Genomic DNA, 26,145 nt, shown 5'->3' on the forward strand with positions numbered 1-26,145 from the left:
TTTTACTTTGAGACAGATGTCATTAAATCACTAAATTGCCTAGGCTGAGTTTGAACTTCTGATCCTCCTGCCTCAGCCTCCCAGAGTGCTGAGATTACAGGGATGTGCACCACTATGCCTGTTTCATTTAGATTCTTTTATTTTGATTTTTTTTCTTTCTTTTGAGATGGGATTTTGCTAAACAGGTCAGGCTGGCCTTAGACTCACTTTATAGCTCAGGCTGGTCTCCTGTGTGCTGGGATTACAGGCATGTGTTACCACACCTGGCCGGTTTTAATTTTTTTTTGAGATGATGGTCATGCTGCGTTGTCCAGGTTGGTCTTGAACTCCTGGGTTTATGCAATCCTCCCACCTCCACTAGGCCTTTTTATTATATCTTGACTTCATTAAGGTCATTTAAGGTCTTTTTTTCTAACACTCAGAGTCATTTAGGATATTTTAGTGTCCTTTGAGGTCAGTTAGGGTTGCTTAATACATTTAGCAAGCTTAGAGCCATTGTAGCTGTTTATTGTGTTTAAATGTTTTGCATGAGATTGTTTCATTATTTAGGGTCATTTAGATTTAGGAACTTTCAGGATTTTTTTCAAGGGATTCTCAAACCAGGGCACACAGGAACGAGGGGCAGGTACTGTGGTAAAAAGTCTGCTATCAGAGCCACACTCTGGAAGAATGAAATCAGCCTATCAGGTGTGGCCTTCAGACATCAATGCTTTAAACACTCCCAGGGGGCAGTAATGCCAGCCTCAGTGAGACCCACACTACCTATGTGGGCTGGAAATGTCAGCTTCACCTGAGAGGCAAATTCTTGGGTCACTGCCACCTGCTGGGTCAGGAAGAGGATGGGGGACCCAGTTCCTAGGTGCGTCTGACACACCCTAAGGGTCAAAAGCACTGGCACGAGGGTCTATGAGGACCTTCAGAGCCCTTGAGGTTTTTTAAGGAAATTCCAAGGGCAATCTTAAGATATTTGATTTTTGTTTGTTTGTTTGTTTTTTCTTCCGGTACTGGGAATTGAACTCACGACCTTGTGCTTGCCAGGCAAGCACTGTACCACTGAGCTAAATCCCCAACCCCAGCTAAATCCCCAGCCCCGCAAGGGCAATCTTAAAATTGCTTCAAGTAAGCTGTGTTGTTTTAGGGTTTTCTATGTCCTGAGAAGATACTAGTAGGCACCTGAGTCAGTTATTTTAAATTTGAGTTTATTTGCTAATTATCTGAGTCAGCCCCAAAATCATCCTGACTACCGCTGCCCCAGACACCCACTTAGTTCCAAGCTCCCGGCTCAGGGCTCAGGTGCACGTCCGAGAAGGGGAGCAGGGTATCCGCTGAGGCCAGGCTGCAGTTCTCTGGAACAGCGCTGCAGAGCTGGCTCAACCAGGCAGGCACAGGGCCGGTGGCCAGTTCTTTTTTTTTTTTTTTTTTTTTTTTTTTTTTTTGAGACAGGGTTTCACTAAGCAGTTCAGGCTGGCCTTGAGCTGACTTTGTAGCCCAGGCTGGTCTTGAACATGCAATGATCCTCCTGCCTCAGCCTCCCAAGTGCTGGCATTATAGGTGTGCACCACCACGCCCGGCTTGGTGGCTAGTTCCTAACAAAGAGAACTTCAGAATGTGAGAACTGGAAGTAGAAAAGTCCACATCCTGGCTGACCCCGGCTTTCCAGAATTTACCATATGTTTCACTTGTCTAATTTCTTTTTTATTTTTTTTTTCCAATTTCTTTTAAAATTTTTACTTTTATTAGTACATGTTTGCAGTGCATAAAAATTACATTCCTCGTGGGGAGTCAGTACATGTACGTAACACATCTCAATTCCTTTTATGTCCCCTTCCCCTCCCTTTCTTCCCTCTCCCTCCATCTCTTGGGCCTCTTCCTGTTTGCAAAGGATCTCCCTGTTTATCTTCTCTTTTGTTCTTTATTTATGTGTTGGATTTCTTACATAAGAAAAATCATGCAATATTTTAGCTTGTGTGTCCAGCTCATTTCATTTAACACTGTGGGTCCAGTTTCTGAAAGCAGCATTGAGCAAACAATTCAAAAGTGGGTTTGGTGTCCAGGAGGATTTAGCCTACCCCAGGGAATGTCCGAGTTTCATGCATGGGGCCTTCTCCATCCTTTGGGCTCCTGCATGCTTATGATAGGAGGGTGGCCATTTCCTCAAAGGCCCTGGATCTACTACTAAATGGAACTACTTCTGTTTTACGTGCATTACACAGGTGTGCATGTGCATTACATATATCCCAGACACACACATGCATATACGTCTGCTTTGTGCATAGGGACTGCATCTCAACTGTATGGGGGGCCTCATATTATAACAGGGATTCTGAAGTCTGATGCTTAGAAAACTTGGCCCCACCAGTGAGATGAGGCCTCACCTGTCTCCAGTCTTCTAGCCATGGTTCTGTGTGTATGTGCATGTGTGTGTTGTATGTTACATGGGTGGGGTTTTTTTTGTCTTTTTTGAGAGAGTCTCACTATGCAGTTCAAGCTGGCCTTGAGCTCACTTTGTAACCTAGGCTGGTCTCAAACTTGCAACAATCCTCCTGCCTCAGCCTCCCGAGTGCTGGGATTACAGGCGTGCACCACCATGCCCGCTTTTACATGTTTTTAGATATTCAAATTTTTGGATTTACTCAACAAAATGTTAATTTAAAAGGCAATATAATAGAAACACGAAGAAAGTATAATCCATCACTCTAAGATAACTGTTTTCCTAGTATTTTTTAATGTAGGTCTACATCCATGCATTCATATTAAACATGATGGCTTATCATTTTATACAACTATATTTTCCAACTTTCTACGTGAACTTTATCTTTACTTTCCGTGGCTGAGTAATTTTTATGTTTATAGATTTTGTTTTATTTGTACCACTATCATGGAAGGAAGACAGCATGAAAACTCTTAATTGGCCTTTTATTGGGGTGGCTTGAATCTATGGATAAATTTGGGGCAAGCTGCTATATTTACAATCTATGGATGATGTATATCTTCCCAGTTTTAGTTTTTTTCTCATCCTGTATTAGATTAGATACTAAGAAACTCATAGATACACAATATATTTTCATTGTCTTAGCAACCTTGCAAAATTTACTTAGCATTTCTAATAATTCATCTTTAGATTTTTTTAAAGCCAAGGTCTTGCTATGTAGCTTAGGCTGACCTAGAACTCACTATGTAACCTAGGCTGGCCTTGAACTTGCAGAGATCCTCCCGCCACAGTCTCCTGAGTGATGGGATTACAGGCCTGCACCACACACCCAGCTAAGAGCATTAATTTAACTTTTACTTCCTGGTTTCTTTTAAATATCTTTTTTAATTTTTTATTTTCACAATTGTGTGCTTGCAGTACATAGAGATCACATTCATCTTGGGGAGCTGGTACCTGTGTGAACGGCATCTCATCCTCCTTTCATCCCCTCCCCCTCCGTCTTCCCTCCAGCTCTGGGTCTCCTTCCCCTTTGCAAAAGCTCTGTCTCCCTGTCCCGCCCCCTCCGCCCCCGCACCCAGTACCAGGAACTCATGACCTCGTGCTTGTTAGGCAGGTGCTGTGCCGCTGAGCTAAATCCTCAGCCCCTCCTTCCTGGTTCTTTCCATGGGTCGTAGATGGAGTTGTCTGCTCTTTGCTTTGTTAGCTCAAGAGCTTTGGGCCAAACTACTTACGTTGGTTTTTGTGACAATTTTGTTATTGCCAGAATTTAGTTAAGGAACTTCACCCTCAATTACACGTCTCAGATTCATCCCTTACCTTCGGGTCATTTCAAGTTCAAGGCTTTTGCTAGCCCCAGACAGTCTACATTTGCGGGGTGGGTGGGGGGTGTCATTAGCAATTTGTTCCCAGAATTATCCCCCAACCTCGCCGAGGCGTGGTCACCTTGCACAGGCAGATCACACACACACACACACACACACACACACACACACACCCGCCTCCACTGCCTCCGTTCCTCCTGCCCGACACCGGCGCCAGCTGCAGAGGCCCAGGTCCTCAGTGGCCCGACCGGCCAACACCAAGCCTGGTGCTGCTGTTCTCAGGCGGCTCTCAGGGATAAGCAAGTACCACGGGGGCACGTGGAGGGGCTCAGTGACTAGCAGGGGACAAAGGCACGAGGTGCTGAGTAATGCTTTTGACGTTAAGCTCTTACCGGGCATGTGGTTTGCAAACACTTTCTCTCGTTTTGAGGTTGTCTTTTCACTTTGATGGTTGCCTGCTGTGTAGGAGCTTCTGAGCTTGATGTAGTCCCCCTTGTTCATGCTTGCTTTTGCCTGTGTTTTGGGTATAACACCCTCAAAGTCAGGCTACAAACTGGGTTCTAAGATGAATCGGTTCTAGGGCTCTAATGTAGAGTGTGGCAACCATAGCTAATATTACTGCATTTTTTATTTAAAATTTGCCAGGAAAGTAGATCATAAGTGACCTTCCCACCTCCCAAGACACAGTTGTAACTCTCTGGTTATGCCGTGTTAATTAACGTGATTGCAGTAATCATTTTACAGTGTGTACCAAATCATCAGCCTTGATGCCTTCTGTCGACACAATTTACATTTGCTGATTATTCCTCCATAAAGCTGGAAGGATACTTTTTTAAAAAAAGTAAAAATGTAGCCGGGTGTGGTGGCACACGCCTGTAATCCCAGCAGTCGGGAGGCTGAGGCAGGAGGATCATTGCGAGTTCGAGACCAGCTTGGGCTACAAAGTGAGCTCAAGTTCAGCCTGAACTGCATAGCGAGACCCTGTCTCAAAAAGACAAAAAAAAAAAAAAAAAAAAAGTAAAAATGAAAACCAAAATCATTAGTTAATGCCAACATGTCTGACTTTAAAATTTCATATACATATACCTTGTTCTAATGCAAGACCATTTAAATTGGAGTTAGCAAAACACTGATACATAAATACCCACATTATATTTTGTGTTCTCCCAAGACTTGTGTTTAGATTTTAGCACTGTTCCAAAGGTTAAACTTAACATTTCAACTCAAACTTATAGCTGCGTCTTTAAAACTTGTCATTAAACTTAGAAGCTGCTCTTTGGGCAGCTGGTAGAGTGACCATATTCATCATCCACACAGGGAGATTTTCAGGGTCAAAGGGCGCGCTGTCAACTGCTCTACCAGAACAGCAGATGTAACCTGGAAAAGTGCCAAGCTAACCAGGACCCGTGGTGCCTGCCTGTGGCCCCACAGTTTTAAAACTTCTAAAGTTAACTTATAAAGTACATACTAGTAATCTGTTACTCGGATAGAGTTAACTTAGGTAACACATATGCTTAACTGAAATCACGTGGGTTGGGTTTTTTTTATTATTTTGCTTGGTTTTACAGTGAAAACAGCAGTTTTACCCAAATTCAATTTTCTGTAGAGTTTGCTGGTATGTAAGCCCTGTGGTAACATGTTCTTCACAGTACAGTTTTGTTACAACTCCACTGTCATAACTTCATTACCTAAAATAGACAAAACCAAATTATTTCATAAAAGCTACTTCCATAAAAGCAAGACAACTGTCAGCGACCTTTGCAGAAGGCTACTGGCACTTACTGGGTGAAATGGGGCAATCTAAACTGCTACAAGGCTCACTGCTTGATTCGGGGGCTTGGTGAGGCCCAAGCAAACCATTTTGTCTGTGTCCCCTCCACCCCTGACATGCAGCACACACGTGTCACTGCCTCGGAGGGGTCGCCCGTCTGCTCATCCTGTCTCCCAGTTTAGTTAACCTGCCAGCTGAAAGGCCATCATCTTCTGACTAAAGTCTCCAACTACAGGAACTCAGAATAACAGTAGAAAGGAACCAACTTATCCAACGTTTCTTTTTTTCTCTCATGCACCCATCCTCCTGCAAATTTAAATCACTCCTGGGTGATTTAGAATATCTAATACTATGTAAATGTTAGGGAAATAGTTACCATACAGTATTGTTTAGGGAACGAGGACAAGAAAAAGTATACACATTTTTGTGTGCAATTATCGATCCAACTACACAGACGAGGTCTGGAGAGACGAAGATTGTGGCCTCACAGGAGGGGGTATGTGTGTAGCGTGCTGGGCACACAACTAATTCAAGTTTTGCTTTATGGAACTTTCTAGAAATCTTTGTTTTAAACTTTCTTTTGAGACAGGGTCTGAACTCTGTAGTTCAGGTTGACCCTGAATTCACATGTAGCCCAGATTGGCCTCAAACTTACAATGATCCTCCTGCCTCAGCTCCTGAGTGCTAGGATTGCAGATAGGCACCCATAGTACCCAGCTCCATTTATCTTGAGACAGAGTTTCACTAAATCACTAAGTTGCCCAGGCTGGGCTCATAATTGCAGTCCTCCTGCCTCAGCCTCCCAGGGTGTGGAAGTACAGGTGTGCATTACCAAGCCCTGCTTTTGCTCTTGTTTTTACTATTTTTGATGCACAGTTGGTTGAATTCAATGATACAGAACCTGTAGCTATGGAGGTCTGACAATTATATGTAGATGGAGAGAATTTGTTTTAATGATTGGCTCACTTGATCAAGGATGCAATTCAAGCCCAAAGGCAGGCTGGAAGCAGAGCTCTTTGTGCCTCAAGGTCCTGCAGTCTCTTCTCTTAGGGACTTCAGTGGAATGAATGAGGCCACTCACCTTATGGAGGGCGCCTAGTCACATCTGATTTAAACATTAATCTCATCTAAACGTAGCATCTAGACCAGTGTTTGAACTAAGTATCTGGGTACCGGGCTGACCAAGTCAGGATTAACTGTCCTACTTAGCAGGGTACTTGGTCCTGACTCTGAAAACCTTACCTCTGGGGACCCTGGGGGTTCCCTCCAGCCCAGCCCGGGTCCCCTGTCCCCTGTGGGGCAGCTCTGCTTTTCTGCTGGTGAGGAGACCCAGTCCTAAAGGAAGGCTCCGCATGGATGAGTCCCTGGGATTTAGGAGTCAGGCGGGTGAACCCGGCCTCCTGTGCCGCAGCCCCTGCTTTCTCTGCCAGGACGCCAGGAGGACGCGTCATTTCACTCTGTTTGATTTGACTGTGTCCCCAGATCCATGTGTGAGAAACTCAGTGCCAGCGCAGGCTCGTAGAGGGGGTGCCTCTGGAGGTGACCGGGCCTTGAGAACTCTGCGTTGCTGTGTGGATTCATCCATTCCCGGAGGCTGGGGTTGCCTGCGGTGGCTGAGTCACCAATGTGAGCTCTTGTGCAGGGAGGTAGCTCATGGCGCCGCTGTGCTTAGCATGCATGAAGCCCCGGGTTCGATCCCAGCACCAAAAAAGAAAAGAAAAGAAAAACTACAGAAGAGCGAAGTCAAAGTCCACCCAATCTAGAGACTGGGGCGCGCGCGAGCTTATCTCATTTGTGCGTCTCGGTTCCTTCCCCAGGGCCAGGTCCTGCCCCCACGTAAGTCTCCACATTCCGACTCCTGTGATCACCAAGAATGGGGCCTCACGCTTCATTCCACCTCGCCAGCCGCTGGCTCAGGGTTTTCCTTCATTTGACACCATGTCACATAAACCTCTGCACAAAAAAGAAAAAAAGCAGGGTGGGAGTGGGGGCCGGGGAAGCCAGATGCAGCTAACTGCTTTTCACGAGACAAGAGGAACCCTGTACATTGGCCTTTGATGTCCACATCATTTCAGGCTCACTGCCCACAGTTACACAACCCACGGAAATCAGTCCAGGGGTCCAAAGCTGAGAGGCCATGTGATACCAGTGGGAAAATCTGGGCCACGCCGCCATGGCCAAGTCTCTATTTCAGCTGCTGCTCTTCCAGAGAAAGTTTCCCAAATCCGGTTTTTGTTTGTCTTGATGCTGAGGATTGAAGCCAAGGCTTTATGCGTGCTAAGCATGTGCCCTACCACTGAGCTATAACCCCCAGCCAAGCTTCCAAAATTCTGTTTCATTTCTTTGAGACAAGGTTTTGATATGTAATCCAGGCTGGTCTTGAAGTCAGCTTAGATCCTCCTGCCTCAGCCTCCCAAACACAAGCATGCACCACCACATCCAGCCAAATGCCTTCATCCGATTATTACAGCATGAGAAATGGTCTCCATAGCATGGGCCAAAATGGAAAATGGTGGCCCTCGCTAGTGAAAATATAGTGTAAAACACACTCCCCTCCCCTGCTACCCTGAACCCCACTTTAGAAAGTCAAGGCTACCTTGGTATAACATTCTCAGAGATCTGGCGAACTGAGCATTTTACAACACTTTTCGTACTGAACGCTGTTAAATTGATAGAATAATTCACAGAGAATTTCTAAAACCAGAAGTAGCTCTCTGTAAGTTAGTGGTTAATAATTTGCTTTGTGAAAATTCTTCCCCTCTGCCCCCAAAGGAGAACTACTGAGGCAACCAAGACTTTGGACGTTCATGACAAAAACAGCTAGCACAGAAATCCTCCAGGCAAACCTCAGGGAGGGGGTGCGTGTGCATTCCCGAAACTGCTCTTTTACATCTGTGACCATGGGAGCCCCGCCCCAACCCCCACTCTCTGCACCTGGCAGATGCCCGCTGAGGTGCAGGACTGACAGAAGCCCTGTGGAGCTGGTCCTGTTGTCCCCATGGAGGAAGCGGGCTCACTGGGCGATTCCGGCAGCAGGCCCAGGGGCAGCAGCCCATCTTGCAAAAAGCTACAGTGAGACACAGCTGTGCAGCTGTTGTAGACACTGGGGAGAAGGCTGGTGGTGCGGGAGTGGCTCTATCGCAGAGGCCCAGCGTCCTTGGAAGGCCCTGGCAGGTGGTTCTGCTTTCCCAACTGGCCAGGCCTCCAGGCCACCCCTGGGAGCAGGTGGACAGATGTGCAGCTCTCCTCCCCAGCTAGACTTGGAGCTGTTAGGAGTTCCTGGTCTTGCTCAGTTATCTCCACAGCCTGGCACCCAGCTCCAGGCCTCTGTCGTCCCTCAGAAGGCACAGCCACACAGGAGCCAGGGGACAGACATCCCCATCCTGGAGCCTGGATGAGGCTGCTCTGAAGATCAGCTCACAGAAGCAGGGCAAGCTCCATCCTTGGGCTACTCCCACCGGGCAGTCCACAGAGCTGCCTGAGCCCCACACTCGATCCTCAGCAGGACGAGTGCTCCTGCTTGGGCCTGCGTTCACGCACAGGGTGGGGGAGCTTGCAAGAATCAGCGGCTGGAGAGAAGAAAGCGCAACCACGCGGCCTGGCTCCAGGCACAGGAAGACTTGCCAACGTGAAGCCGGCCTGGGCTGTCCTTCCCGTCAGCCCAAAGGAGGGGGCTTGGCAACTTCCTGGCCACCTTCCTGGAACAAGCCAGGCCTCACAAGCGCCCGGCAGGGCCTCTGCTTCGTGGAACTTTCCTCCAGCCTAAGAAGGCGCAGTGAGGGTTCGCTCTCCCTCTCCTGGCGGCAAAACAAAGCAGAATCCATCCATCTCCAGCAACCATGTGGACCAGCACATCCATCTTTGTTATTTAAAGCAAGCAGAGTTTCCAGTGTAAACATTGTGGACTCATTGCATTAACCCAGGGGGGTCTGTTTCTCTCCTTCAGGCAAGGCTACAAGGCTGTTATCATTTAATTTCCGAGGATCTCGCATTCACTGATCTTTCCAGGCATACAGGGCATCTCTACCAACACAGATACCCCCAGCAGCGAGCTCGCAGCACACTCTCCCTGCTCTAAACTTGGGCAGATTCACGTGGCTGCCGCTGCCTCTTAAGAGAAGAAATCTCCTTTACCGTCCTCGGACTTTCCCGCCCCAGGCACACATCTGCCAGCCTCGAGGGCTGAGCTGGCTGCTGGAGTGAACTCGGGTGGGAAGACCAGGCAGGCACAGGCGCGGCTCCTGTGCACACGCACGCGCATGTTCAGACACACATCCGGTCTTCCTTACAATTAAAATCAAAAGTCCTTGCAAGTGAAAGAGAGGAGAGCAGGGGTCCAGGTATAGGGACTGGTCCACTGGCTTCACATCCTGTTCCTGGGAGCAAAGGATGGCTTGCGGTTGACACATAAGCATTGCCATGGGAGGGGAGCGCCTGGCTTCCTGTGGGTCTTCCTGGGTCAGTGGTGGCCCCTGGGGCCCCGGGATCCCCCATTCCTGTGGCTCAGATGGTTGCTGGCGTCTCAGCTATCTCCTCCAGCCTTTGCCGAATCATTAGCCGGAGCACAGTGTACCTGAGGACAAGAGATAGTCTGTGGCAGAGGGCAGCTAGCAACAGACCCATCCCGGATAACCCGCCAACCCCGCCCAGGGGGCGCCAGCTAACACCAGGGGGCGCCAGCTAACACCAGGGGGCGCCAGCTAACACCAGGTGGCACTGGGTGGCCGTGGGCCTCTCCCTCTGCTGCCTTTGCTGGCCCACTCAGTAGCCACTGCATTGCTGTGTTCACTTCCATGCCAGGACAAGAGGGAATAAAGAGACCAAATCCAAATCCAAATTATTTTACTATGGCCAGGAAGTTTGGAAAAACAAGGACAATGGGAAAGAAGAGAAGCGATGATAAGGGTTCCGTTAGTTGAGTGCCAGCGATGCCCGAAGCACTACACACAGTACTTATACATGCTCGGCAGCTCATGAACTTTCAGCTAGGCCAGGGCACCGAAACTGCCAGCATTTGTCCCTTGGGGGGGCTACCAAGAAGACCAACTCAGGAGGTTCAACCTGCACCCTGCACTTTGCACTAGAGGCCCTGGCAACAGACAAAGGGCCCTTAAGGTGAAAGGGAAATGGGTTTCCCCTGAAAGTGACACCACTGACAGTGGATTGGACATTATTGTGCAGGGCATACCTCGGAGACACGGCCTTAATGTCTGGCTTTGCACTGTGCGGCAAAAGCTAGGTTCAAAGTTCAGGACACAGGAAGTGTTTAGTAAGTGTCAGCTGCTATCATGCTAATTATTGTTACGGAGAACAGTAAATACAGCCTTATTCTCCGGGGGCAAAAATCAACCAACTGTTCTGTAATGCACGCAAGGCAGTCTGCTGTGTAACCAAACAGGAGCCGTAAAACCCTGAGAGAAGCTTTACTATTGCTTCCGACCCAAAGGACATCCCCGGGAGAGCAACGTTAAAAGGGAAGAGGTGCCTCACTCAGGCACAGGTGGCAGCACTGTCCCCCAAGGAGACCCCCGAGAAAGTCACCACCCCCGCTTCCGGAACCTAGACTTCAGAGATTCTAAGCCAAAGCCTTTCTTCTTTATGAAGAAACTTCTAGAAAGTTTCTTCATAAAAGGAACTTCTCCCCAGGCCCGGAGAAGCCAGCAGCACCCAGAGCTTCACTTACTTCCGCACCAGCTTCTTCACCTCCCGGTCCTCCTCCTCTTGGAGCTTCTGGATGAAACTTTTCAGGACCGGAACCTCAAACTTGATGTACTGGGCCACCTGCAGAGGAGGAAGTGACCTGGCTGTGAGGCGGCCCGTTCCTTTTGCCCTTGGTCTCCCGCAAGACGAAAGACACAGAGGGAACCTTGAGAAACCTACTTTTCTCCTAGCCCAGGTCGCCCTCTAAGGCAAGGGCCATGCCTCATCCTGCCTCATCCTTCTCAAGGTGGCACAAAGACTACAATGAAGATGTGGGCATGGTGGCCCACATCTGTAATCCCAGCACTTGGGAGGCTGAGGCAGGAGGATCACCACTAGTTTGAACCCAACTTGGGCTACAGAGTGAGTTCAAGGAAAGCCTGAAGTACATAGTGAGACGTGACTTCTCATTTTTCATCTCATGCATCCAACCCATGATTTTAATGATGGAAAAGCACTTTCTACTGAAACAATGATGTAGAGAAAGAACTGAACTCCCAACATGTGAGTTTTTTGTTCTTTCCCAAAGGAACCTAAGGAATGGCGGCTCAGATGGTGGTCTATAGCTCTAGCCTCCTCAGACAGGGATCCAAAGGGGTCCTTGCCTGGGAGGTGGAGTGGTTCCAGGGAAGTTACACTTCAGCAAGGGCTTCCCCTCACCCACCAGATCCCCCAGCTGCTCCACAATTTCCTCCATGGGACCAGCCCACTGCCCAACCTTGTTAATGCTGAACCTGGCTGTGCGGCTTGCTCTGGCCAGTGGGATGTGTGCAGTCATGACTGTTGCTTAATTGGGGTGATGGAGGTTTAGCCATGTGTTTTCATACTTTGGCCCAGCTGCTTCGAGGAGCAAACCCTTCATGGCCACTGCCCCTCCCTCCTGGACCTCTGAATGTGACACACAGTGCAGTCCTGCCCTCAACCCACACCCCAGAGCAGAGAGGCTGCTCCCAGCCAGCATGATCAGGATCAAAAGCAAATGCTGTTGTAAGCTATTGAGATGGGGATTGTTTGTTACTGCTGCAAAAGCTGACTCACACTTAAGATGAGGTACAATCACTGCTGATCTCTTTCTTTTTCTTCTCATACCAGAAATTAAACTTCACAATGTGCTACATCCCCAAACCTTTTTCTATTTTTAATTTTTAAAGAGGATCTTGTCAAGTCACTAAGTTGCCCTGGCTGGGTTTAATCTTGCAGTCTTCCTGCCTCGGTCTCCCAGAGTGCTGGGATTATAAGCATGTACCACCATGCCCAGCTACTACTAATTTTTTGATGCTATTAAAAGAGTGTTTATAAAATTTCTCTAATTGGTTACAGTATCCTGGCAAGGGTCAAGAAATTTATTTTTCCTGTGGAAATCCCTTTCTGTCTCAGCATTCCTCCCACAATTCCCACAGGGTACACTGGCTTCCAGAAAAGCTGGTATTGAAGAACGTCATCAAAAGGGGACGTGTTCCTTGGCCAAAATGTCCCGCTGTTCCCCAGCCACATCCCCATCCTCCTGAGGTCAGACGGCCCCAGGAGGGCACTCACATCATAGGTGACCTCCTCCACCTGGTCCTTCTCCATGAGGAACACCTTGGAGACCTGCTCGCAGGGGCCCCGCAGGATGCGTGCTATCAGCGGGTAATCGGTAGGCTTCAGCTTCTGTTTCTCTGGAAGCACACACAGCCAGGAGCTCCCCTGAGTTTGGCCTGAGGCCTCTATCACCTCAGGAAGTGTCCACTCAGGGGTCCCCAACTGGCTGGGCACCTTAAGGGATGCAGCCGCACAAGGCAGGAGATTGATGTGTAAAGGAATATTCAACAGGTGCAGCTATGAGCAACCTCTTCCCCTGGCTCTGCCTGGGATGATGCTACTGTGCCTCAAACATTTAAGAAGATGACTCTTTGGAGAAACTACATTTAGATGTCTCTCAAAAACACCCAGTCCCTTTTTAAATAGGCGGTTGGGGGGCTGGGGATTTAGCTCAGCGGCAAAGCGCCTGCCTGGCAAGCACAAGGTCGTGAGTTCGGTTCCCGGTACCGGAGAAAAAACAAAACAAAAAATAAATAAATAAATAGGTGGTTGGTTTTAGGGTTTGTTTATGGCCCCCATACATCATTCCCCCCAGGACCTACCCAACAAGCCCACCACCAACCTTGGAAGCACACAACATTTGGAAGTTTCCAAAGCCCACACAACTGAATGAGTTGCTATTTTGAGTTAATTAACAGCTTTAAAGTGTACTGTGTTCCGCAGACTTACCACCACTGGTGTGGACCACGTACAAAGCAAACTCCTCCGCCGAATTCTCAATCTGAATCAGAAGCAACAGTGGAAAGCTTGCATTTAAATCCCCTGCTTGGGCTATTCCCTCTGCCTCAACACTGCGAGGCCCTCTTAGGCCCTGGAGAGAGGGGCTTTCTGTGTACAGCTCTTGGAAAGGATGAGGGGGTGTGGCGGATAACTCTACACACATAACAGTGGTACATGTTGAATATATTCCTCTCACATGTTCAGGACTAAAAGTATTTCAGATTCTGGAGTTTTCCAGACTTTATTGGTTGAGTGTCCTTAATTCAAAAATCTAAAATTCGAAATGCTCCAACATCTGAAACTTTTTGAGTGTCACGTTAGTACTCAAAATATGTCAGATGCTGGAGCATTTCAGATTTCAGATTTACTGTAACATGACATTGCACTCGATTCATGTGGTTTCACTCCCATCACACCCTGGACACATGCTCACTGTCCTCCTTTTATGCATAAGAAGGCAGAAGCACAGGGACCTTGAATCACCTGCCCACTCAGCCAGCTAACAGGAGGGACAGGGATTCAAACCCAGAGCCTTCTATTCCTGGACACCGTGGCTCCGATTAAAAACAGTACTACCTGGGTATCACGGCACACGCCTGTGGTTCCAGCTACTTGGGAAGCTGAGGCAAGAGGACTTGAGCCCAGGAGTGTGAGATCAACCTGGGTGACAGTAAGACCCAGATCTCAAATAAACCAATGTAAGTACTTGGTCTCAGAATGAAAAGGAATTGTGGAAAAACAGAGTAATAGGACCTTAAATGCACTCATCATTGTAATTATCACATGTTTGTTTGTTTGTTTGAGACAGGGTCTTACCATTGAGACAGGGTCGTTCAGGCCGGCCTCAAACTCATGGCAAGCCTTCCAAGAGCTGAATAACCTGCACATGTAAGCATTGTTTTTCTTTTTTCTTTTTTCTTTTTTTTGTTTTTGTTTTTGTTTTTTTTCCTATACCGGGGATTGAACTCACGACCTTGCACTTGCTGGGCAGGCACCGTGCCACTTAGCTAAATCCCCAGCCCCTAAACTTTTTTCCTTTTTTTGGTTTTTCTCCAGTACCGGGAATTGAACTCATGACCTTGCACTTGCCAGGCCACTGAGTTAAATCCCCAGCCCCCTGTAAGTATTATTTTTCAAAGCAGGGTCCCCAGCTGTGTCCTGGAAGTTAATTCATGAACTAAAAACCCCAAAGCAGAGGTTAGGCTCCAGGGTTGTTTCTTCTCAAACTACCCTTCTCAAAGAATCACAGCTCCTCAAACTTTGGTAGGCAGTCCGGCCCCTGCAGGCCCCTGGAACAGGTTTCTTGGCCTTGCTGGGAGTTTCTAACTTAGGAGGTCCAGAATGGGGCCTAAGAATCTGCCTTGACTTTCTTTTTCTTTCTTTCTTTCTTTCTTTCTTTCTTTCTTTCTTTCTTTCTTTCTTTCCTTCATTCTTTCCTTTTTTCATTCTTTCTTCCTTTCTAGACAGGTTCTCACTATGTGATTTCAGACTGGCCTTGAACTCACTATGTAGCCTGGGCTGGCCTTGAACTCACGGCAATCTTCCTGCTTCAGCCTCCTAAGTATTGGGATTACAGGTGTGCACCAGAACATGAGGCAGAATCTGCTTTTCTAACACACTTCTGGGTAATGCTGATGCCTTGACTGTGAAAGGCATCAATGCTGATGCCTTGACTAATTCTCTGCCAGGCACCCCCAAACCACTCTCCATAGCCAACCACTCCACCCCTCCCAGGGCCCCCAGGCCCCCCAGGGCACAGGGCCAGAAAAGGGAACGTGCCTTAAATTTGTTGAGCAGCAGCTTCAGGACCTGCGGGGTGGTCATGGTGCTGTTGATGCGGACGTTGGTGACTGAGCCATAGGCAGGTGTGAACACTGATGTCTGTGGACGGAGGATTTGGGCTGAGGGTACACACGGAGCACCAAGGCCGGGTGGGTAGGGGCCAAGGCGGCAGTGGTGCTCACGGTGTGCAGCAGGTGTTGGTGTAGACAGCCCTTGGGGCTGGTCTAATGCAGTTCACGCTCCCCAAAGGGCAGGGTGGGGAGCAGGGGTCTGAGGAGATAATCCAACCCTCTCCAAGGAAAATGCCCAGGGAGCTCGGGCCCCAGCCCTCGGCACTGGAGGCCCCCACCCCTTCTGGGGCTGGACTACCCGACCAGCTAGGGTGGGGAGGGCGGCAGGGGCGGGCCCATCTGGGCTTCAGGGCAGCCCCTGCCCAGGGCGAAGTGGGAGCAGGTGGAGGGCAGCCCGGGCTGATGTTCCTGAGTGTGTTCATGGCGCCCTCAAGGCTTCGCACAACCACACTGAGTTCAGCATCACCCTAGCGCCTCCCTTGACCTGGGCTCCCCACCTTTTACTAAGCCAGCAGAGCACGCACCCCACCAACTATGCAAACACCGAGGGGCAGAAACCTGGCTTTCCGGTGTGCAGAGGGACCAGCGGCAGGGATGGGAGCCCTTAGGTGACAGGAACTCAGGAAGGGGTGTGGCCCCAAGGGTGTCCTCTGCCTTTCACTTTCTGACGCCCATTCTACCTTGTTTTGGTTTGGTTTTTTGGGTTTTTTTTCCGGTATCGGGGACGGGGATCGAACTCACGACCTTGCGCTTGCTGGGCAGGCCCTGGGCCGCTGAGCTAAATCCCCAGCCCTCCGTTCTACCTTGTGGTTGTAGAAATGGCCGTTGATGGAGAAGCGGTGGCGTCGGATTCGCCGCTGGTCACTGGGCGTTCTCACGTTACCACGGCGACGCACCCCAACATCACTGCGCGTGCGCATCAGCTGTGGGGTGTCTTCTTGCACCGGCTTCAGGCCTCTGGAGTCTGAGAGCAGAGGGATAAAGGAGCTCTCTGTGCTTGAAGTCAGGACTCATCATGTTCCCGTGATGGCTAATGATACAGCACCCACTGTCCCCAAAAATATGCCTTATGTTGCGTTTTGTGAGGCTGTGGATCAAACCCAGGGCCTCACACTGAGCTGCAGCCCCAGTCCTTCTTATTTTTATCTGGAGACAGTCTGGCTAAATTGCTCAGGCTAACTTCAAGCTTGTGATCCTCCTGCCTCAGTCTCTTGAATTATAGGCATGAACTACCATGTCCAGGTGGAGAAGCAACATGATACACATAATTTAGAAATAATACAGTAAAAGGTGCAGAGCACAGGCCTCAGGGCCAGACCCCCAACTGCTATATATGTCACTAGCCTCTGTGTCTGTTTCCTACAAAGTGGGGTAATGACAGCACCCACGCTGTGGAACTACAGTGAGGGTCTGAATGTGTGACTGACTACACACACAGCTGTTAGAGCGGTGCTTGGCATGGAGTGAGCATGAGACGTGGGTCTGTGAGATCTCGCACACCAGTCCCAGCTCGTGCAGTGACACGTGTGAGCCTGGAGGAGGGCACGTGCGTGACATGAGCCGGTCACACACTGACAAGCACGGTATGATTCCTCTCAGACCAGTGCCCGTCACAGAGACACAAAACAGAGCGGCGACTGCCAAGGGCTGGAGTGGACAAGGAAGGGGGAGTGGTTGTTTAATGGGTACTGAGTTCCAGGGATTTTTATTGTCTTTTAAATTTTTGCAGTGCTAGGGAACTGACTCAGGCCTCTCACGTGCTAGGCAAGCACTGTCCTGCTGAGCCATTCCCTCCTGAGTCTCCGTTTTATGCCCTAGAAGAGGTGGTAGAGGGTTGTGTAGTGTGTGTGAAGCCCTGGGTCTCACACACACACACACACACATTAAATACTAAATAAAGTTGCATATAAGATGAAGAGTTCTGAGACACAAAACAGTGAGATTGCACAACATTATGAATGTATTTAGTACCACTGAACTGAATACTTCAAAATGGTGAACACTGAACATTTATATGTACTTACCAAAATAAAAAACTTGGAAAATGATTAATAGAGCACATGAATATAAACACATAGGAGGCCCATGACATATTTCTATCTGTAAATCTAAAACACTGACATTAAGTGAATTGTGAAATACAAGTAAGTTGATCCATTTTTAATGAGATCTATTCATGCTTTATAGAGAGATTTGCACATTGATGATATCTGTCAAAATCACAAATGCACACAGCCGCAGATCCAGGAGTGCCTCTTGAACAAATGTATGAACTGACACACATACCAGGCCACTGACTGCAACCTGGGTTGTCACAGTAAAGACTGACCGTGACCTAAATGTCTATCAAAAGAGCAGCTGAATAAATGATCATTTTCCATACAATGGAGCACTGAGGAGCTACAATGGAGGGAGAAGTTCTTTATGCATTTGTACAGAACACTCCCAAGCTAAATAGCAATAAAAAGAGCACCGTGCAAAATGCTCTCTCTTGTATAAAATGGGGAAGAAGAAACCCTTTGGGAGGACAAGCTCAGGGCACTGTTGGGAGGGAGGGAAGTTCTGGGGGTGGACGAGACGGGATATTTTTATTTCTTTCCTTTTAATACTTTTTTTGAGTCTTGAGCCATGTGAAGTTTACAGATTCATGGATAACCATGCACAGCAGCTATCAGAGCAGTGGAGCACAGCTGACCCCAACTGCAGCCCCCTCCTCCCTGGAGTGCATACCTGTGGAGCTGGGCGTCTGGTCGCCCTCTGGAGGGGCGTCGGCCTCTGAGATCTGAATGGCAGGCATGGTGAGGGGCTTCAGGATGGTGCTAGGACAGGAAAAAAACAAAAGGGAGACGGCTTTAGCTCCCTGCAGGTGGAGGCCCTGCGCTCCTTACCACCCCACCTTTAAGTAGAGTGCCCTGCCTGGGCCAGCTGGGTACCGCACACATCAGGTGATGCGCTGGCCCCGTTCCCAGCCCAGCGCTGGGCAGGGAGGGGGAGTTCGAGAGAAAGAAGATGTTCTTCCCCAGCATCTGCAGCAACACAAGAGCCCAATTCATTCAGCCGGAGAGAAGAAGAAGCCCCAGAACAAAACCCGTGTGTTGCCCGCACTGAGCTCCTAAGCACCTGTGAGTTCTAGGGCTCGTTTGAAAAATCCTAATAACAGCCTTCTGTTTCTTAGGACAGGATTCCAGTTCAGAGTTGTTTCTGCTGGGGGGACAACTCAGAAACTGCTCTGGCATCTGAAAGGAGTGAAAGGAGTAGGCTGCTGCTACAAGGGTCAGGCAGTTCCGGAAGGAACACTGATGTCCGCTTTCTCAGGGTGACAAGGAGGGAGTCCCCAGCCACACTGCAGAAAGGGCCACCGCAGGCAGCCGTGATAACTGGCAAGTCTTGAGCCATGTGAATTTTAGAGATTCACGGATAACCGTGCACAGCAGCTCTCAGAGCAGTGCTGCACAGCTGACCCCAACTGGAGCCTCAAAGCCCAAAGAGACAACGGAAGCAGCTTGGGGAAACACACCCCAAGTCCACAGAAGAATCCTCACTGACCACTCATAACTTCCCATGGTGAAGAGGGTGGGCTCCTTAGGACCCAGCAGAGACAGGTTTTATGTTCCAAGGATGATGGTATGAAGAGAAGACAACTGTAACTGAAAAGTCTACCGGATGTGGAGGCCCACGCCTGTAATTGCAGCACTCAGGAGACTGAGGCATGAGGATCTCCACAAGTTCAAGCCCAGCCTGAATTACATAACAAGACCCTCTCTTAAAAAAATCTGAGTTTCTCTTGTAACATAACTCGTAGCCTTCTGAGCCCCTAAATATAACTCGTAGCCACAGCCTCCCAAAGATTGATGAATCACTGGCACCTACAGCCACCACTCCCCACTTCCTGATCCAAAGCCTTTCTCACTGAAGCAGAAACTGGCCTCAGCATCTTTCTTAATACAGCATCCAGGCACTCACTCTATGTCACTTGGCATCTGCGCCACACTCTTGGAAACTCTCAAGGCATTTGTAGGTTCCAAAGGCCAACCAAGACCTGCCTGATACCACAGGGCAGAGAGAAGAAAAATACCAGGACTTGATTCTCGAAGGACCCTTCAGCAGCCCAGCCCTATCGTCTCACGCAGGGAACGGAATGTTACAGAACGGGATCGGGCTCAGGCAGTGGACAGGGTTTGGCCCACTGGAAATCAAATCAAATCCAGCCGAAGTGCTGAAAGCAAAGCGATGTGAAACCAGAAAAGTTAGATGAAACCAAAGAACTTGGATCAGACATCCTAGCACCCGCTGGGGTGGCCCCAACTCTCCTGCTTAAATTCTCTGGGAAAGAAACCAGATCAGCCCCAGGCTTTGGCCACACAGTAGTATCCCTCAATTGCACAGAAAGAGAGAAGTGGCCGTGGGGTTTAACAAAACATTCCACGTGGCCCACAGAGAGGACTTGATTCTCGTTTAACTAGAAAAGACTATCGCTGTGGTTTTGGCTGAGAGGCCGGCACACCCCACCCGGGCTCTGGCCTGAAGGCCACCAACATCAGCAAGTTTCAGGAGGAACAGGGCCAGTCACGATCCTCAAAGCTGACAGCCCAGAACGCTAGTCAGGGTGAGCTGGGAGAGACACTTTCCCTACTCTCTTGGCCATGGCGGGTGTGGAAAACCAGGCATGGAACCCCAAGTCTAAATAAGTGAAAGAGCAAAATCAAAGCTAGATGATAGGAATCACAGACTTTGTGGAGGAGGGAAGGGCTCTGGACCCGGGGACAGGGAGGAGGGGAGGGGAGTAAAATGGACCAAGATGCGAAATATACACGTATATGCCAACTCCACGTGGCGAATGTATTTATTACGTGTCACAAATATACACTAATATAAAATTTTAAAAGAAAAGGCCTCCCCCAAACTGGGAAGGCTTTGGTCAGAAGAACCAAGCACTGACTGTCTAGAGCAGGGCCACTTGGCGAGGAGGGTTCCCGTGGGGAGGAGGCGGGAGAGGCCCCGGAATCCTCCGTGAGGTTGGACACTGTCACACAGGCTCGGCGAGTCTCCTCTGGGGAGCACCTCCTGCTTCCCCTGCCTCCCTCAGATATGATGACGCACATGGGCCCCTCACCCACTCCCGAGCTGAAGCAAGGAGCAGCAGAGGTGGTAGGAGCAGGGGCGAGGCCGGCTGCGCAGTAGCATCTACCTGCTGAAGCACACAGAGCCCCAGCCCTCCGTCACCTCCCAGGCCCCTCTTGCCTAACTCACCCCTGCGCCCCCAGGTTGCAGCCCGAGTGCCAGGAGGAGGAGGAGGGAGGCGGCCGGATGCGCTCGTTGTGGTCCTGCATCTGCAGGCGGATGGGCCGCCGCAGCCCCCAGGAGATGTTCAGCAGCCCCTCCACGATGAACTCGTCTTCTTCCTGCCCGCAGAGCAAAGCCTGTGTGAACCCAGCAGAGCCCCCTCAGAGCCAACCCCATGCCGGGGACAAGGACGGCCTCCTCCATGTGTCCCGACTATATCCACGGGGTGTGAAAGGGACTCACGCTCCCCAGCTGCAAGACACGCTCTGCTGTGACGTCCTCATCCTACGCTGACCTCACAGGGCTGCACACAGGGGCTGGGGATGTGCCCAGGGGATGTGCACTTTCATTGCCTGCACAAGGCCCTGGGTCCGAACCCCATACCACCCCCCAGAAAACAAAAACGATGTGAAATTTAAATACACAAATGCAAGTTATGAAAATATTTGTTGTCTCTGGAGCTCTGAGGTCCTTTTGAAAAGTCAGATTTTGCCATTTTAATTTTGTATTCATAGATGTCAACAGTACAGGTAGATTTGGCTGTGGTCTTTATTTTCCTACATTTTTCACCCTATTCTTATCATTGGAACAATATGAGAAGCAATGAATATGTAAATAGATAAAGATGAAAAAAAAAATTTTGTTGTCTTTAGAAGCCAGAATGCATCTTTTCAAATGAGTGAGATATGACTTACTATGGGAAGCAAGAAGTGAATTTCTGAATTAACTACTTTTCCCTCCCCCATTACAGAAAGTGGTGTCTTCAGCTATAACGGAATCAGCAGCCTGACCGTTGGGCGAAGATTTAAAGCCACGTTCCCCACAGAGCACCGGTTCCTCTGGCACACGGACTGTTGCCTTAAAAGGGTGTTGAGTGGTCACGGGCTGGGAGAGGCCGTGTTAATCAGATTTCCCAGCAGAACATCCAGGGCCTGTAATAACCTCACGTGCTGCATCGTGACTCTCCAAGAGGTGAATAAATCCTGCAGGAATTCCAAATTCATACTCAAAGCTCCTTGACTAATAAGCTAAATGTGAAACCTTCCTAAGAGACGGCTATGTTCCACCCAAAGAATCAGATCCCCCTTATAAGCACGCAGCCCTTTAATCATGGAGCGCCATGAGGATTTATTCTGTGAGCTATTCCCCAAGAAAACTGTTTAAGACCGCCAAGCTTGCCCAAGTTCAATCACTAATTAATAAACGCTGTGAGGACAGGGTCTAAATGGGTCAGGTTTCTCTTCTCCTGTCTCAGAAAAATCCATTCCAACTCCCGTTTTCTGGGCAGGGTCCACAGGTGTCGGCACTGGGTGGGGACCATGTCTTCAGGACAGGTCCTGTGGGTAACAGTGACACCTGCCGAGGGAGTGAGTCACAGACCCAGGCCAAAGGATAAGGGGACGTTTGGGGATGTCAGGGAGCAAGGCTTTAGCAAGCACAGGCTGTACATGCGGCCTTCCCACTGGACGGGACGGCTTGGTGACGGTATACTGCAGGACTGCAGGACAGAATTTAACCCACAGTAGCACTTCACCTGGGGAGGGGGTGTTGAGGGGTGCAGTAAGGTCACTGCCTCACATCCCATCCCCCACAGGCCTGCCTGAAATTCCACCATCTGTTATCTGCCTCTATGGATTAAATCGGCGTGGCTTGATAGGCTGAAATGTGCTGGAGAGGGTACTACCCATGCCTTCTTATCAGTCAAGAGCACTTGAGTATAAATTACTCTAGCAGATGTCTTTGTAACTCCTTGTCTATCTGATAACAGGCTTTACAGAAATGGAGCCAGGATGAGTAAGCATAGCTTAGGGATGGGGGCTGGGGAAAGGCAGGGACAGCAACGTACATTCCTGAAAACCTCCGCTGGAGACCCCCACACACAGGGCTGTCCTGGGCCTGGGCCTCCTTGCAAAGACCCTGAGACCCTGAGTGAGAGGCCACCTGCCATGGCGGGGAAGGAGAGACCTGGCCCCGAGGATGACAGGGCCCTGCAGACCCAGAACTCCTGGAGGTAAAGCCAACACCATGCCACAGCGCAGAGCTGCCAGGCTCGCTCTGGACCCCTCACCTCCCGGTGTCGCAGCTGCAAGTTCTGGCCCTCGTAGTACAGGTTGTAGGTCTTCAGGTGCAGGAGAAGTTCGTTCCTGGGGGCAAATTACAACATTCTCAGCAGAAGCTGCCTTTTCTCCCTGTGACCTTTTCTCCCTGTGCGTGTACACGCATGTAGATACACACACACACACACACACACACACACACACACACACCACCAGCTCCCCACCGCCAAGGTCAAGCATCAGCCAGAACAGACTGCGTAAGAAGCAGCTCCAGGCCCAAGGCAGCCTCATCCACAGGCCAAGGCTGCCATCTCTGACAACAACCCTAACCCTTGGAAAAGACAGGTCACAGAGTCAGAGACAAGCGCCCTTGGCGCCCACAGACTCGTTTCTCCTGCCCTCCACCAACACTGTGAGAGAGAAGACGGACTTGACAGTCCCAGACTTTCCACAAGGACAGCAGGGACAGGTCTGGGCCACACCAATTTAGGCTTCCTTGACATGACCTGGCTGTGTGTTCAAAAAGTTACGAACTCCCAAGCCAGGCACAGTGATGCACACCTGTCATCCCAGCACCTGGGAGGCTGAGGCAGGAGAATTACAAGTTCAAGGCCAGCCTGGAGTACATAGTCAGTTCAAGGACAGCTTGGACCACATAGTGAGACCCTACCTCAAAAAATAAAATCACAACACAACAACAACAAAACTGTATAAGTGCCTATCAACTGTAGAATGATGGAATAAAGAAAGTTATAGCCACGCAATGGAATATTATACAGAGATGAATACGTGGAAGAAAAACACACAGCATAGGTGAATCTCAGGTATTCCACGTTGAGTGACAGAAGCCAGACTCGAGAAAGGAATGTATTGCAAGACGCGGTTTGCATGAAGTTTGTAAGAGGTATTAGGGTTCAGGACGGTGGGTCCCTTGGAGACCTGGGAGTAGAAGTGGGAGCGGGCCATGTTCTGCTCCGGGCAAGAGTGCCTTCCGTTGATCATGTCCTGTGCTTCTCGAGGGATGAAAGGAGAGTCTGTGCAGCTGTCTGCATGTTGTTTTGCCTTCTCACAGGCAAGAGGTGACCAAGTTCGATGTCCTTCTACCCAGTCATTTAGTGGGGAGATTTTGGGTCACACCAGAAGCTAAAACCCATTGGAAATCCCAAGGAACTCCTGACAAGTTAAACCCAGACAAAGGAGTGCGAACTGCAGTGAATTAGGGAAAAGTGTGACTCCAGATAACCTAAAACAGAAGGTCATCTGGTGCTGAGGACTACACGGATCTGAAACTACAGCGTACAATTACTCGGCAGTAAAGTCCCTGGGGAAATCCTTCACCAAAGAAGTAAGAAGGTTCTGGCTGTCATGCCGGGTGCACTGTCACAGGCCTGTTATCTCAGCACTCAGGGAGGCTGAGGCAGGAGGATCACAAATTGAGGTCCTGTCTAGGCAACTTAGCCTGGCTTTGTCTAAAAGGAAGAAAGGAATGGAGGAAGGAACGGAGGGAGGGAGGAAGGGAGAGAGAGCTGGGAAGCTCTGTGAAGGCCCAGTTCAATTCCCAGTACTACAAGAACAAAGAGAAGGAGGGGACAAAGAGGAGGAGGAGGAGGAAAAGAAAAACAGAACAGAGAACTGTTCTGTTCTGGCTCACACAGCAGACGCCTGTGTATGACCGAGTGAGTCTAAAACAATTCCGTCTCAGATCGTCTCAGATGGAGAGCATCCCGTAAGTACAGTCCCCATGCTGGACATAACAATAGATCCAAAAGCTCACCATGGAAGAAAGCCAGCTTTGGCTCAGCCTCCGTCACATCCCTGACAGTCAGACCCAAGACTTCAGTGCAAAGAAAGCAATGAACCCATCTTTCCTGCCCAGAGTGCACCCGTGCCCATCACAGCCAGAGCCACGATGCCCAGGGACACGGTGCTGCAGCCAGGGCCTGGGCAACACTGCACAGGGCATGAGCAGTGTCTCTGCCCCCTGCGACAGAAAACCATGGACCTGAAGGCTTACAAACCACGGGAGCTCACTTCCCACAGCTCCGGAGGACGGACTGCCCAAGGCCAAGCCGCACTGGCCACGGTGCCCGGTGACAGCCCGCTATTCCTGTACTGCCCTTCACCCTGCATCCTCAAATATCAGACGGCGAGCCAGCTCCCCCAGGCCCCTCTGTAAGGTCACCAGTCTCACTCTCAGGGGTGCCCCACTCCTGACCTAATCACCTCCCAAAGCCTCGACTCTTAACACCATCACGCTGTGTTAGGATCCCACATATGAATACCTGGGGACACGAACATTCAGATCACAGCAAGCATCCACCAGCCAGCTCCTCCTCCCAGAAGCCTCCAGGACACCTCCTCTCCTGAACCCCTAAAAATGTTGTCTTCCCCCCCTTTACACACACACACACACACACACACATACACACACCGTGGCTTGGCTCCCATTTATATCCCAGCTGCAGGCTTGCCCTTGCTCTCACTGGTCTGCATGCAGGGACTTGGCCCCTTCTGTATTCATGATACACGGAGGAGGCCCCCACCCCGCCAGTGACTTCCACCCTCCACAACGTCCCCACACAGGACTGGCTCACACGCTGTGGCAAAGACTCTTACTTGGAAATGTATTTATCTTGCCCACATGGGACTAGGGAAGTTTGGTGACTGTAATCCATTCTTCCTGTCTTTTCATCCAGAGGAGAGGTCTGCAATTGAAAGAAGACAGAGATGTAAGTCAGGTTGTGTCCCTGGGAGCCACACGGGATTTGGGTGGCAGGTGGAGGATGACATGGAATAGGACTGGATGGCTCTGCCCTCCCCAGCTCCAGAGCTTGAGCTGTGCAGCGCTGACCCAGGCCTAGTGAGATGCCACACTGGCAGCTGCTGCCTCTGCTTGCTGAGCCCTGAGACAACCCACTCATAGAAAGGGTAGCAACCCTTGGGCACTCCAACAACAAATGCCCAGGCACAGAGAAAGCTGGCACCCAAGTCAGTCCCTAAGGGGTGACCAGGAGCTCCACATCCCAGAGCAGGGCTTCGTCTGACAGGGACAGCCCAAGTCTACTGGGATCCCCTGAGGAGGGGAAACCACCTAAAATGCCAGAATCGAGCTGGGCATGGTGGCACATGCCTGTAATCCCAGCACTAAAGAAGCTAAAGCAGGTGGATCTCTGACGGTTTGAGAGCAAGTCTGGGATACATAGTGAGTTCCAGATCAGTCTAGACTACATAGCAAGACCTTGTCTCAAAAAAACAAAAATAAATAAGTAGATAAAAAGCCACAATAGAGCTGGGTACAATAAACTGTATCATATAATCTATGATCACCATTAAAATGGAACAATGTGAAGGGCAATTTTATTACTTGAGAAAATAACAATAGATTATGAGAATGTGAGTTATACACTTATAAGTTCAATTTTATTTA

The 26,145-nt window shown here is 49.6% G+C and overlaps 1 protein-coding gene across 7 annotated transcripts in view; it reads right to left on the reverse strand.

Moving 5' to 3' along the window:
• Window positions 1-5,272: 5,272 nt before the first annotated feature.
• Window positions 5,273-26,145, reverse strand: part of Rassf2 (Ras association (RalGDS/AF-6) domain family member 2) — a 42,214-nt gene continuing 21,341 nt past the window's right edge. For 3 of the 7 annotated variants that reach the window (XM_013512322.1, XM_013512321.1, XM_013512325.1), the window contains 11 exons: window positions 25,335-25,423; window positions 22,730-22,805; window positions 20,629-20,798; window positions 18,109-18,197; window positions 16,182-16,342; window positions 15,305-15,406; window positions 13,475-13,526; window positions 12,761-12,882; window positions 11,208-11,305; window positions 8,459-10,097; window positions 5,273-7,477 (listed from right to left, as the gene is read on the reverse strand). In XM_013512322.1, coding sequence (XP_013367776.1) covers window positions 10,028-10,097; window positions 11,208-11,305; window positions 12,761-12,882; window positions 13,475-13,526; window positions 15,305-15,406; window positions 16,182-16,342; window positions 18,109-18,197; window positions 20,629-20,798; window positions 22,730-22,805; window positions 25,335-25,393 — 999 coding nt within the window. In that variant the 5' untranslated portion in view covers window positions 25,394-25,423 and the 3' untranslated portion in view covers window positions 5,273-7,477; window positions 8,459-10,027. Of the gene's footprint in view, window positions 7,478-8,328; window positions 10,098-11,207; window positions 11,306-12,760; window positions 12,883-13,474; window positions 13,527-15,304; window positions 15,407-16,181; window positions 16,343-18,108; window positions 18,198-20,628; window positions 20,799-22,729; window positions 22,806-25,334; window positions 25,424-26,145 lie in introns of those variants that run through there. The other 4 variants (XM_013512324.1, XM_005380820.2, XM_013512323.1 and 1 more) reach the window with 4 other exon arrangements.

This window comes from Chinchilla lanigera, unplaced genomic scaffold (assembly GCF_000276665.1).
Source record: "Chinchilla lanigera isolate Chin_1 unplaced genomic scaffold, ChiLan1.0 scaffold00014, whole genome shotgun sequence".
NCBI classification, from domain to species: Eukaryota; Metazoa; Chordata; class Mammalia; order Rodentia; family Chinchillidae; genus Chinchilla; species Chinchilla lanigera.